We start from the raw sequence: 13,945 nt of genomic DNA, 5'->3' as shown, positions 1-13,945 counted from the left end.
TCCTGGTGAGCTTTCCCCGCCCACAGCTTACCTCGCCGCCCAGTACCCACACCCAAGCCCACCACACCCGCCCACCACGTTACGTACCCCACGCCAACACACACCTGCACCTCCCCGTCCCTCACAGCCCTCCACAACCCACCCGTGTCCCCGTCCCCGCCCACAGGCCACTGCCCCGCGCATCACTTTCTTTGATTAGAGAAAAAAGTTGTATGCTGATGTGAGATTATCTTCTAGAAAATGATGATGTAAGATGCTTGCTAGTAGTAGTAGTAGTAGTAGTAGTAGTAGTAGTAGTAGTAAAAGCAGTCGTCGTTGCAGTAATAAAGCACAAAAGTGATAAATTCCCTCAAGCTCATGGAGAAAATTAGTAAAATCTTGCTGTTGTATTTCCGCAACGTACAACAACAACAACAACAACAACAACAACAACAACAATAATATATGTGTTGACCTCTGCGTGAGCTCCCTTAGGTTTCACTACAGCCACACACCCGCATGCCGCCTCGTAACATCCTGTATGGTATGGCCTAACTCCACCTTGTGCCTGCTGAACATGTAGCATTGGTGCTGGCTAGGTGATGACGGCTTCTCCTGCTAATGTTGATGGTGTTGCTGCTGATGATGCAAATGATCCTGGTAGTACTGCTGCTATTGCTCCTAACAGTGATGATGCTGCTGCTACTACTACTACTACTACTAATAATAATAATAATAGTAATAATAATCTATCACTATACTAGGCTAAGATCCACTCAAGCCGGAGGAAGCCCATGGAACCTATCAAGCTGTGTCTCAGAGGAAGCAGAAGTACAGAGGAGGGGGATTCCTAGTCCTCTCACCTCCGCCCTTCATGATCACCTTTCACGGTGCGCAGAGTACGGAGGTAGTGTTGTTCTTTCACTGCCTCAGAAGGGAATGATGATAATGGTAGTAGTAGTAGTAGTAGTAGTAGTAGTAGTAGTAGTAGTAGTAGTAGTAGTAAGCAACAGCAACAACAACAACAACAACAACAACAATAACCACGACAGGAACAATAACACTACTATGATGACGAAAATAATAATAATAATAACAATAATAACAGTAATAATAATAATGACGAAGATGATGATGAAGATGGACAAGAATGTACCCCTAGATAGGTAAGGGTATTCGTTCAGACAAACAACAGAGAACTATCCTGTACAAAATGAACAAAGGACAATTTCCGTGATGTTCAACAGTCTGTTCGTACCTATCCTTACCTATACTTACCTATGGGTACAAGAAAGTAAGAAATAAGAAAGTCATCACGGAAAGAGAGAGAGAGAGAGAGAGAGAGAGAGAGAGAGAGAGAGAGAGAGAGAGAGAGAGAGAGAGAGAGAGAATTTCTAAATAATATCCCAAAAAAGACAAGATGAAAAGTAAAGAAAAAAAAAATAAGAACAAGAAAAGGAAAACTCGATGCGGTGACAATGACATTTATGATTCCCACTAAAAATTAACAGAAAACACAGAAGTCAAACCACCACTACCTCCCAAACTTTCTAGAGCGAGAGTGAGCGGGGGAGGTGGCTGTGGCTTTCTACGCAGCTGGCGGGCGGGGGCGGCGAGGGCGGTGGGGCAACAGCTATATAAAGGAGGTGCATCTAGCAGAGCGGCAGTCATTCTTGCATTGGTCAGCACGAAGTTAACATACAGAGGACATCAAAATGGTCTCCCTCAAGGCTGTAAGTTATTGTCGACTTATATTTTAAAACGCTTTGGTTTCTCATTAGGATTATTTCCACAAACCACAAAAAACAAGCAGCGTTCTCATGAATGGTTTCCCTTCCCCCCACCACCCGAGTGTGCAGAATCTTAGTTAAACTCTCACTAGAATCATGAAAACCCCAATAACTTCCAATAGTAGTCTGTTAAAAAATAGTCGAGATTAGGCGCCGAAACATTTCAGAAAGAGCCTACCCCCTGATGTATTTTGTTGGTGGTGGTGGTGTTGGTAGTGTACATACATGGAATAGGAGAAAGAGGAGGAGAAGGAAGAGTGATCATAACAGTGGAAAAGGAACGGTAAAGTAATCGTGAATAAGGTGTAAGAAGATAAAGTGCAAAGGATACTCACGGAAGTTCTATGATAAGAGAGGGGGGGTAAAAAAGGTTCTTCAAGCTGCCAAAGACGAGGTCATGTGCCGTTACTAATGAGACCCGGAGCGTGGCGTGAGTGGGGGAGTGAGGGAGACAGTAGGCACAAAGAGGACTGGACAAGAGGGACGGACAGTGGTAAATGGAATTGACAAGAAGAGGAATAAGATTTTTTTTTATGTAGTAGGGGAAAGGAAGGAAAGCATGTTATTATATAGGTGAAATTATGCAAAAGTGAGGGGGCTGGACGAAATAGTAGTAGTAGTAGTAGTAGTAGTAGTGGTATAATAGTAGAGAGAGAGAGAGAGAGAGAGAGCAGTCACTCATCCACCCATAACATAACACCGATTTCTGTTCGCGCCACGCAGGTAATCACGGTGCTGATGGTAGTGGTGGCGGCGGTGATGACGGCGGTGTCTGCTTTCCCTGACGGCTACAAACAAGAGAAGCTGGGCCGCGTCAAGATCCAGGTGTACCGCGGCCCCAGCAAGAGCAAGGGCTACCATTCGTTTGCTCCCTGGGGCTACTACTTCACCCAGCCCGAGGACTACAAAAAGGGCTACCACTGACCACTGACGGTGCGTATTTATTTATTACTATTATTTACATATATATTTTTTTTTTTCATGTAAGAGGGGCGCCGGCCAAGGACAACAAAAGTGTTAAAAAAGAAAGGCCCATTGAAGTGTCAGTCCCTAAAGAGAGGTCATAATGGATCATCAAAGGTGGAAGATAAGTGTATTGAAACTTCCTTTGTGAAAGAGTTCAAGTCATGTGTGTGTGTGTGTGTGTGTGTGTGTGTGTGTATGGCGCTACGTTTTAGATGCATTCACCGAGCTGCAGTCACAGTTGTTGGTATGCAAGATCTGAGTCAAAGGCCCGTGTTCTTGATTAGACGTTTAGTGCCCTCTTCAGGATTGTTTTCCAAGGACGCAGAGATAATCAGTCAGGTTCTGTTTTTTTTTTTTTTTTTTTTTTCATTGACGGTACACTAATCGGGAAAGAAAGATTAATAATAATAATAATAATAATAATAATAATAATAATAATAATAATAATAATAATAATAATAATAATAATAATAATAATAACAATACCAATAATAATAATAATATAAGAAAAAATAGCAGTATTGAGAGAGTATTTTGAACCCTATGTCCTGAGTAACAAAGTGACCTGTGGGTGTATGTGTGAAGTCGAGTTGAAGAACCACAAACATTAGCTTGAATGCAGCGTTACTGCCTTGATAATATGTAGCTATGTAGCCTGTTGGATATTTAACACATATAGAAAGTCTTGATAGAGATTTCTTTTAGATCTTTTAATACATAATTCACGAGAGAGAGAGAGAGAGAGAGAGAGAGAGAGAGAGAGAGAGAGAGAGAGAGAGAGAGAGAGAGAGAGCACAAGGGTACGTAAAACTAAACACTCCATTTTCCCTCTCCCACAAAATACAATAAACAGACACCGCTGACTGTAATAATTTGAACAAGCTTTAATAATTCATGGTGAAATTCAGTTTCTGCAGGAGGGAATGCGCCAGAAGGGAACGAGTGTAAGTGAGTGAGGGGAGGAGCGAGGAAGTGGAGTGTAATGAAGCGAACTGAGTGGACAGAATGCGTGTGAGTGAATGAGAGAAGTAAGATTAAGTGGTGTAGATAGAATGAGTCAGTAGAGTGAAATGGAGTGGGTGAAGTGAAATTAATTTAAAATGTGTAGATAAAATGAATGAGTGAAGTGATGTAAAATGAACTAAAATAGGTAGATAGTGAGTGAATGAAATGAAAGTGAAGCAATGTAGATAGGATGAGAGTGTTAGTGACCGAGTGAAATTAAATAAAACCAAGTGAATCAGTGTAGCAAGAGTCCAAAGGAAATGGTAATGCAACCACAAAGCTCATAGTACTGTACCGCTAGCGTCTCCACCACCGGTGTGTGAGGCAGACCGGGCCGCACCATGACACTCATGATGTGCTGTTGGAAAAATCTAACCTGGTATAAGCCTAGGTGATGAAAACGCAAAACTGTGAGTCTTTATTTATTTATTTATTTATTTATTTATTCATTATTATTATTTTTCTTTATCTGAAGATCAACACTTTTATGTTGACAAAATAGTTCACCATTTTTTTTCTCTCTTTTCCTTTGCATTTCTTATACCAGGTTAGTTTTCCCAATAGTACTTTCACCAAGTATGTCTGCCACCTGAGGACATGCAAACATGTTAACCCCGCTGTCGTGGCAAATCTCTCCCGGGTCCAAATTTCTCCCGGGTGACGCCACTGCGCATGCGCACCATATCGAGGCGACACCATCAAAACATCACCCAGGTATTTTACATATTTTTACGTATTACCAACTACTTTTTGAGGTTTTATTGACAAATTACTATTGTTTCATTGTATGTGGATACGTTAGGCTAGGAATGGAGCAAGTAAACTAGAATAGTGAGTGGTAAGAGAGTATCAAAACTTTCTCCCTGTGCAAGTATCAAGTCCTAGCACCACGTTTTAGTGACAAATTACTAATGCGCTAATGTCTGTGAATATTTTAAACATTAAACATGGTGACAGGACTTGACATATGCAAAGGGAGAGGATTTTAGTGCTTTGTTATCACTCACTATTCTTGTTTACTTGCTGCATTCCTATCTTAAAATATTCCACAGGCAGTGAAACATTAGTAATTTGTCAATAAAACTCCATAATGATGTTGATAATGCCTAAAATACATAATATGGTGGTGGGACTTGACACTTGCACAGGGAGAAAGTTTTGGTGCTCTGTTATCACTCACTGCTCTTGTTGACTTGTTCCACTCCTGTCCTAACGTATCCACATACAATGAAACAATAGTAATTTGTCGATTAAACCTCAAAAAGTAGTTGATAATACGTAAAAATAAAGAATATTTAAACACAATTACAATATGAGGAAGAGGACCAATGCGAACCTACCTATGAATGAGCAAAGATTAAAAGGAAGCAACGGTTGTGAGAGACCATGAAACGGATGAAGAGTGATAACTAGGACAGTACCTCCGAGGGAATATATGCAGACGGAGAGATGGAGTATCGGAGGCTGAACAACCAAGTTAGAAGAGAAACAAAGAACGCACTGAAGCAGGAGGAACAAGAAATTGCTAGAAATGTAAAGACAAACCCAAAAGTATTTTGGAAATACGTTCAGTCAAAAAACCCGAACCAAGGCAAAAATTGGAGACCTATACAAAGATAATGACAAGACACTGAAGACGAATAATGATAAGGAAGAGGCAGATGTACTGTCAGACTATTTTGCAAATGTGTTTTATCAATGAGACATCTGGAGGAGTACCAGACAAAGGAAGAAGAGATGTACCAGCGATCAGGAATCCTGTGTTTACCAAGGAGAAAAAAAAAAAATGTTACTAATAAAAGGAAGAGAAATAAGTCACGAGGGCCTGATGAACTGCACCCAAGAATAATAAAGGAAATGATGGAGGAACTGCTTGAACCTCTAAAGATTATTTTTGAAAGTTCATTCAGTGAAGGAAGAGTACCATCAGACTGAAAAACTGCCAACATAACAGCCATCTACAAGAAAGGGAGTAAATACGAACCAGGAAACTACAGGCCAATTAGCCTCACGTGTCATCTGCAAGATCATGGAATCAGTCCTCAGGGAAGAAATGATGGCACATATGAAGCAGCACAAGATGTTTAGCAAGGCACAGTTCGGATTCATCTCAGGTCGATCAATTGTGCTGCAGCTCATCAAGGTGCTAGATAAATGAACAAAGGCCATGGATGAGGATCAGGCCATAGATGTGGTGTACTGTTATTTCATGAAAGCCTTTGACAGGGTGTCACACCACCGGCTACTGAAGAAACTACACTCTTATGGGATTGAGGGCCAATACATCACATGGACAAGGGAATTCCTAACAGGGAGACAGCAGAGAGTGGTGGTCAACGGGGTATTGTCAGATTGTAAGGACGTCACCAGCGGGATGCCCCAGGGATCTGTATTAGGCCCACTACTGCTCGTATTTATAAATGACCTCCCAGAAACTCTAAGGAATCACAATGACATTTATCTGTATGTAGATGACTCAAAGATTTTTATTAGTGTTTGTAATACTGAGGACTGTAGGAAGCTCCAAGAAGATCTGGATGAAGTGAAATGATTGACAGAAGAGTGGCAACCAAAATTTCACCCGGAAAAATGTAAATCCACGAGAGTAGGTAGATTGCAGGTGCAGGATCAAGAGTACACCATGTATGGCGACCTGAATGAAATTGACAAGGAAAAAGACAAGTGTGGTCATTGACAACACACTTAAGTTCTCGGATCACTTGGCTGAGAAAGTCAACAAGGCAAATAAGATAGTGGCATAATAAGAACATTTGTACACTTAGATCCTGAAATCAAGTCCTTATACACAGCCTTAGTGAGACCACACCTTGAATATGCCAATCAAATTTGGTGCCCACCTGAAAAAGGATATTGACAAAATTGAAAATGTACAGCATAGAGCCACAAACTACTGCCAGAGCTACGTAGTTTGGAATATCAAGAAAATAAATCTGCCCACGCTGTCCTACAGATGTCGAGGGGACATGGTTGAAATATTTAAAAAAATGATTGGCAAGTATGACGAGGACTGCATGGAAGGTCTGTTCAGGATGAAAGAAAGTGACCTCATCAGAGGGAACACCAGAAAGTTATTCAAGAATCATGCAAGACTCGACGTATGCATTTGCCAATAGGGTTGTGGACAATTGGAATTTCATGAATCTTCATGAGTGGGTGGTGAATGGGGTTAATGTGAATATATATGAGAGAAATTTGGATACGCTCTGTAAAAATCAAGAACAAAAATATAACTATAAAGCACCAATTGTGACCATCACCACACACGGCCACATAGTTGATAATATTGTGGCCTCTGAAATGGAGCCACAGGGTTAAAGCCTCTTCCAGATGATCTTCTGTGAGTATCTCTGAGTGATGTTTTGATGTTGTCGCCTCGTTATGATGCGCATGCACAGTGGCGTCATCCAGGAGAAATTTGGAGCTGGGATAGATTTGGCACGACAGCGCCACTAAATGATGCTCTCCCTCGCTGATTAGTTTACGTATTCCTTTCTTGTTTCAGGACGTACGGCAAGTTAACAGTGTATTTCTACCAAAATCCCGATTTAATCCAAATAAGTAATCTATCTTACAATTAAATAATGGTCTCGGCTGGAATGAATGAAATTTGCCGCGTTTTAAGTACGTGGACCAAACAGTAAGTGAAAGCATCAGTTGGTGGTAATTCTCGTGTTCCCGTGCCCTCAGGTGGTTTAAATGTTGACATTTGATGAAACAGAGTGGGCACAGCAGGCCAGGTAAGTATTTTCACCGGTGCAGGAAGGGAAACGAGATCAGGTGGCAGCATGCAGCTTATTATTAGCAGTATATATATATATATATATATATATATATATATATATATATATATATATATATATATATATATATATATATATATATATATATATATATATATATATATATATATATAAAGTGTTACGTAGTTCAGTCTGACGCTGGTAAAAATTATGCACGTTGCCACGATACGTTGCCCCAAATACATAATCATGTGTTGGTTCCACTCGCTTGTCCACGTCACAGTCGACATATAAATTAATTACCTTCGCCAGAATCTTCTGTGGTTCTGTAATCTCTAAATCAGATCTTAATCCACCCTGCAGATCAGCATCATCATCAGCACGTCTTTCCTTATCGTCTCGTAGCAGTCCACCGCCCTCCCCTCCCCGTGGCTGGGGCCTGGCGCCTCTGCACCCACACCCAGACTTTCCTTACCCGCTGATCGGCTCACAGCTCCTTCAGTACAAACAAATCTAATAGTACAGTTTGTTCCACTCATCATATACCTATTTATTCATAGGAGAAAATTTACTTTAGTTTGTAAGTTTTGTAATAAAGTTGTTTTTATCTTACCAGACTTTTCTTATAAGTCACCCACATTAATCTATTAGGGCGAGTGCCTACCACATGTAGATCTAGTAGCTTGCAACTTCTTCCAAGTTCTTAATTTCACGTCTAGCGTCCTGTCCTTGAAAAATCACTAAATCAAAACAAATGTCACTCTTGAAGATTTGAAAGCTATTCATTTATCACTTCCCTACACTAGCCTCACCTTCCCGTCTTTACTATGGCACCTCAGTCTGGTCGTGGTGCAGAGGTCACTGACAGGTGCATGTCATCAAAATTCTTCGTGTCCTCCTCCGGTCTTGGAGAGAGAGAGAGAGAGAGAGAGAGAGAGAGAGAGAGAGAGAGAGAGAGAGAGAGAGAGAGAGAGAGAGAGAGAGAGAGAGAGAGAGAGAGAGAGAGAGAGAGAGAGAGAGAATCCATCAGACCATCACAGTGCCAGGTGTATATAGTCAACCAAGTCGAGTAAAATTCGCATTCTGTATCATTGTTTAACATTTTCTCATTAGGTGATGTAATCTGCTGGCAAAGGATCAACTGACTGGTTTACTGGGTAGTCAGAAGAGAACTTGCGATTAAAGGACTATGCTGAACAAGATGGTTGATGTGCGAATGTTCCTCGACTTCCGATTATAACAGTACATCAATATACCTGGAACAAGCTACAACTAAGTAGGCGCACGCACACACACACACACACACACTTATATAACTGGCGGGTGTAAGTAAAAATCCAAAAGTACAAAGTCTATCTATGTATTGTAGAGGGCTGAATGAATGAATGAACTAAGTACAGAACAAAAAAAAATAAATAAATAAAAAAAATATTAAATAACAAAAATGAAAATAAAATAAAAACAAATAAATAAAATAGAATAAAATAAATAATAATAAAAAATCTGCATTAAAAAATGAAAAAAATAAAATAAAAATGACCGAGTGTCTCTTGATTCCTGACAGAAGCCTCAGGTGGCAGCAGAGGATGGGCGTTGAGTCTTGTCTTCTCCAGCGGCCACCCCCCTTATTCTCCAGGGTGGTGGAAGGAGGACTGGGCAGTACAGGTGTTGGTGGTGAAGGCAAAAGATGGGGTTATCTCACACACACACACACACACACACACACACACACACACACACACACACACACACACGAATTCTCAGTGGTTTTCTTGAAACTGCCCTCCCTTTCAACTCAATCATCGGCAGAACAACAATCACAATGACATGATCTTCCCTCTCTTCAGGCTCTTCATGTGGTACTACAGCAATTTTGGCGGCACCCATAACAGACCTGCATTGCCTATGTTCACAAGGTAAAGACCACAAACACACACACATACACACACACATATTCCTGCAGGGTCACATAGACACAGTGGTATTAGTCCCAGCCAGACAGCAAGCAGGTGCACATATGCACCAAGACATTGCTGCTGTCACCTTTAACAGATGACAAACCCAGCCATTACTATTTTAACCTTACGTACAAACAAACACACACACACACACACACACACACACACACACATTGTATAGCCCCACCCACACCAGTTATCTTTAATTTAGCATTAAAAATAGTTAAAATCTTACGAGATTCTTGTGGTTATCAATCATGTAAGAACAATTGTGCGCATACAGATACCTTGCATGTGGAGGGACGGGATAAGAGTGAGAGGCGTTGAATGTTATAGTGGAAGTCAAAAAGAATGGAAGGGAAAGAAGGCAACAAGCCTAAAGCAGTAACATATCTCAGGGAATTTTCATTTAAGACATTTGTCAGGGATGATGAAAAAGTTATCAATCCAATCAAACTGCAAATTTTCATATTTATAAAACAATTAACGATGATTATGGAAATGGTGAGCAAATGACAAGTGACATTGGTCGTATTCTCAAAGGGATGAGACGGGGGAGGAGGGGGAGCATTGGTCGCCTGTTTCAACTTACATTCAGGTAGACATGAACTCAGACCTCTTGAGGAACCCAGCAAATGTAACAAACAGCTGATGGGACATGAGAGAGGGAGAGAGAGAGATTAAGACAAGTTCAAATACTAATGATGTGGATGGATGATGATGCAAAAGGAAAACAGAAGATGATAAAAATGAGATAGATGTGATGAGAGAGGGTGCATTTTCTTTTTGCAAGGTTCACTGGAACCTGAAGGAGCCTCTCTGCTGGGGGCCACAAGTTCCTCTGCACTTTTGAGAACAGGTCTTGATGGGGCAGTGGTTGGGATGATAATGGGTGGGAACACACTCCAGATATAGAAAAAAAATTATCAGAACAGAAATTTTTAACTGGTGCGGAAAATCTTGGAGTTGGACAGAATACAAAGTACACAAATTATGGCTAATATCACTACGAATCACTGAAAATTTCTGGATGAACATGCGGCAACCATATTTACACAAAGTCTGGATAAAAAATAGTCTGGGTGCTGACTCTTTAGGTTTATGCTGTTGCTTTTTTTTGCTGTTGCTGTTGTTCTAGATGTTACTTCACTTTGAACTTTGGGTGGTGGTGAGGGGGGTCAGTGACCAGCGCCGGCACCAAGGCTAGCCCTCACCTCTCCTGCAAGCATTCTCTCTCTCCCACACCTTCACTGTCATGGGAGACACAGACCTTTACCATTTCTGTACAACTCTCAACTGTTAAATACACTTCAACCAGCATTACTTACACAATTCATCTTTTTCAACAGTCTCACTAAAAAGCACTTAGTTTAAGAGTTGCTTCCAAGATTCTATAAATAAACTCGTGTGCTTTTCACCCTTGGTCCACCTGGCCGCTGCTAGCGCTCCTCGCCCTCGACAACCTGCGGCAGTGTATTCAGATCATGTCCATGGCCACCCCCTCGGGGCAGCCAGCTGGGTCCTGTGGGCCAGCCAAGCTCACTAGTCTACAGATCCTTCCTCCTGCTGGAGCCTCAGAGCCTCCAGCACACACTGTCTCTCATAACACTTATAAGAGGGTTTTGAACTTTGATTCTTCCATCATTAGAGTTCCACCAAACAAGTGCCTGGGCTCCTCATTAGCCTGTCACCACTCAGTCTCTCGGTCCAGGTAGTGAAGCTCCCAGGAGCCTCATCCTGCTGGGGAGGCCCAGGCACCCCCCTGCCAGCCATCAAGGAGGCAGGGCTCAGCTGGTGGGCTCAGGGCACCTTGGGGGGGACAGGGGGGTGGAGGTCTCAGTCTTCTGGCATCATTCAACAAAATGTGGGCTGGATACTGTTGGGGCCATTGTTGCCATTGCTACTGCTGCTGCCACCATGGCTGAGTCTTCCTGGATCTTCTTCCAGGGCCGACGCGCTGCCCGCTTCAGGTCATTGGTGGCAAGGCTCTTACGCAGTTTCCTGCAGGAACACAAAGTTAGCACTCTGCCTCACATTGGCATACATATTTCATTCATACAAACTCAAGACCAACATGAGTTTCCTAAAGACACACACTCATACACATACTTGGTGGTGTCAGTGGCATAGAAGTATACATCATCAGGGGCGTCCATCCATGAGATGATGCGTGGACGGCCCCCCACGCGAGACACTGTGGCTATTTTGGCCCGGCTTGGGGTGTTGGGGGCTCCCAGGGGAGGTGTGGGCACCCCTGGACCCCCATTGACACCCACTGGAGTGACTGTCAATCCTGGAGGAGGCACCACCCCCAGCTGGCCCAGGTGTATTGAGTCGCTGCCCTCCATCTCTTTCTGCCGTTTGGTTGGAGGAAGTCCTGGGGGAGGATCACACTGGCGCTGGTCATGAGTCCACTTCACCTGCCTGGCTACCCTTTACTCATCCTGCCACCGTCACACCAGTTGGACAAAACAACCTCCACCCCAAATCCCTATCAGAATACATAAAATCCCACCACCCTGACTCCCTATCAGAATACATACTATGCCACCACCCTGACTCCCTATCAGAATACATACTATGCCACCACCCTGACTCCCTATCAGTATACATACAATGCCACCACCCTGACTCCCTATCAGAATACACATGATGCCATCAGTCACAAGCAATGCATGCATGTGAAGCATCAGCACTCTGCCACAACACTGGAGATTAAAAAAACATTCCCAAAACCTTCAATATCTGTATTCTACAGTGAAATGATAGGCAACATCCTGCACAACAATCTGTTAGATGTCATGGTGTGGTATGTTTATGGTACTTCTGGTCTTTCATGGCTACATATCCCCCCTCCACACACACACACACGCAAGAGCACTGCTGCTCTTGCTGCCAGAAGCCTCTGACAGGGAAGTGAAACACCAAAAATTTTCATCCATTCTCTCCACAAACCTAAATCTTAAAATAAATTGACTGTCAGCACTTCAGATACACTCAATTATAAATTATTTTCTTGCTTCATTATTGCCTTGGCACTTCTCATTAGCAGCAATAATTACTCTATTTCATATTTTTAACATACCTCGCAGTGCAAATTTTACTTCAATAAAAGTATCAAATTTTTCATACATAAAATGTAAAAACCAGCACCGATATGCAAGAAAAGCTTCTTCATAGCTGGAAGTGGCATTAACTTCCCTACTTTCTTTTGTTATACGGTTAGCTTCCACTCCATCTCTTGCACTTCAGCAACACCCAACTCAACCAACTGTCCTTTCCTCTCTCATAATCTTCATCTAATGCTGTATACATTATTTAACTTTTATAACTCTCTCTCTCTCTCTCTCTCTCTCTCTCTCTCTCTCTCTCTCTCTCTCTTCCCCCATAGAGGCAAGACATGTATATAAATGCATGCAAGGAAATCCCTTTGTCTTAGCTACCCATTTTTGTGGGTAATGTCGACCTGATATACAGATGGGAAGTTCACAAGAAAAAAAAAAAAGAGGTGCTATACCAATCTTGTGTATGCCTCTGCACTTGTGATCATCTCTCATATATTGTTCACCTTTTCATCCTTCTCCATTGCACAACCCTTGTCTATTCCAGGGTCACCCACCACCCAACATTACAATTATCTATGTGTGTCACCCAAACACTTGCAGCCATACATGATAATGTAACACAACACTTCAAATCAACACAACAGTAAATTGTAAATCTGTCTACAACATTAAGGTCATTCATTAATAGCTAGTGCAACACAGAAAAAAAAAACACAATTATGAGATAAAGGGCACAAATATTAGATGCACTGTCATCCTGAAGGCAGGCAAACATACACCTTGAAAACCCCTTGTCATAACAACAAAACATCATCCTGCAATACAAGGTTTTGGTTGTGAGAGCCACCAGGAAGACCAAAACACACTGTTAGGCAATTATGATCTGTGCTGTCTTTAGAATTGACCAAGAACTACATCCTCAAATCTTCTATTCAAAACACATCTCATTCTCAAAGCAAAAACAGAAGAGAGTGCAGCAGTTTTCTCTTATTCATCAAGGCATGCATTACCTTTGAAAACAATTAAAAATCCCATGAACATTTTACACTCCATCCCAGCAACTTTGAAAAATACAACTGAAGTTAATATACTCCCATGGTACCTACAACTTGAGTAAAGTTATTTTTACTCTCTAGAAAAATTTCCAAAGTTTATCTATATTCATTCTCCAACTCAATTATCATAATATAAAATTAAATAGAAATGTAAACAACTTATTAAATAAGAGAATGACTAATTTACAAATAACATAAAGCTGCAAATATCTGTGCTTTAATGACGAACCATTGCTCAGTGATTAAAGCTAAAGTGGCTGTGAGTGACTAGCACTGTCACGCTACAACATTACACGGCAAGAACTGAGACTTCTGCATCACAACCACCACAGTAACACTCCCTCATTCTTCCTACTTAGAAACCTA

General features: G+C 41.7%; 1 protein-coding gene and 1 long non-coding RNA gene across 8 annotated transcripts in view; one reads left to right on the top strand and one right to left on the bottom strand.

Annotated features, from left to right (window-relative positions):
* The first annotated feature begins 1,585 nt into the window (after nt 1–1,585).
* LOC135107649 (uncharacterized) lies at nt 1,586–8,111 on the top strand. The gene is made up of 3 exons (XR_010271876.1): nt 1,586–1,712; nt 2,493–2,702; nt 7,865–8,111. It is a non-coding gene; the product is annotated as an uncharacterized LOC135107649 (long non-coding RNA).
* A 734-nt stretch (nt 8,112–8,845) lies between these two features.
* Nucleotides 8,846–13,945, bottom strand: part of LOC135107648 (metastasis-associated protein MTA1-like) — a 59,336-nt gene continuing 54,236 nt past the window's right edge. For all 7 annotated transcript variants that reach the window (XM_064017738.1, XM_064017735.1, XM_064017736.1 and 4 more), the window contains 2 exons: nt 11,569–11,836; nt 8,846–11,460 (listed from right to left, as the gene is read on the bottom strand). In XM_064017738.1, the coding sequence (XP_063873808.1) occupies nt 11,602–11,836 (235 nt within the window). In that variant the 3' untranslated portion in view covers nt 8,846–11,460; nt 11,569–11,601. The remainder of the gene's footprint in view (nt 11,461–11,568; nt 11,837–13,945) is intronic.

This window comes from Scylla paramamosain, chromosome 15, assembly GCF_035594125.1.
Source record: "Scylla paramamosain isolate STU-SP2022 chromosome 15, ASM3559412v1, whole genome shotgun sequence".
NCBI lineage: Eukaryota > Metazoa > Arthropoda > Malacostraca > Decapoda > Portunidae > Scylla > Scylla paramamosain.
Note: the sequence above shows the minus strand (reverse complement) of the source record. Positions and strands in the feature narration are given on the sequence as shown.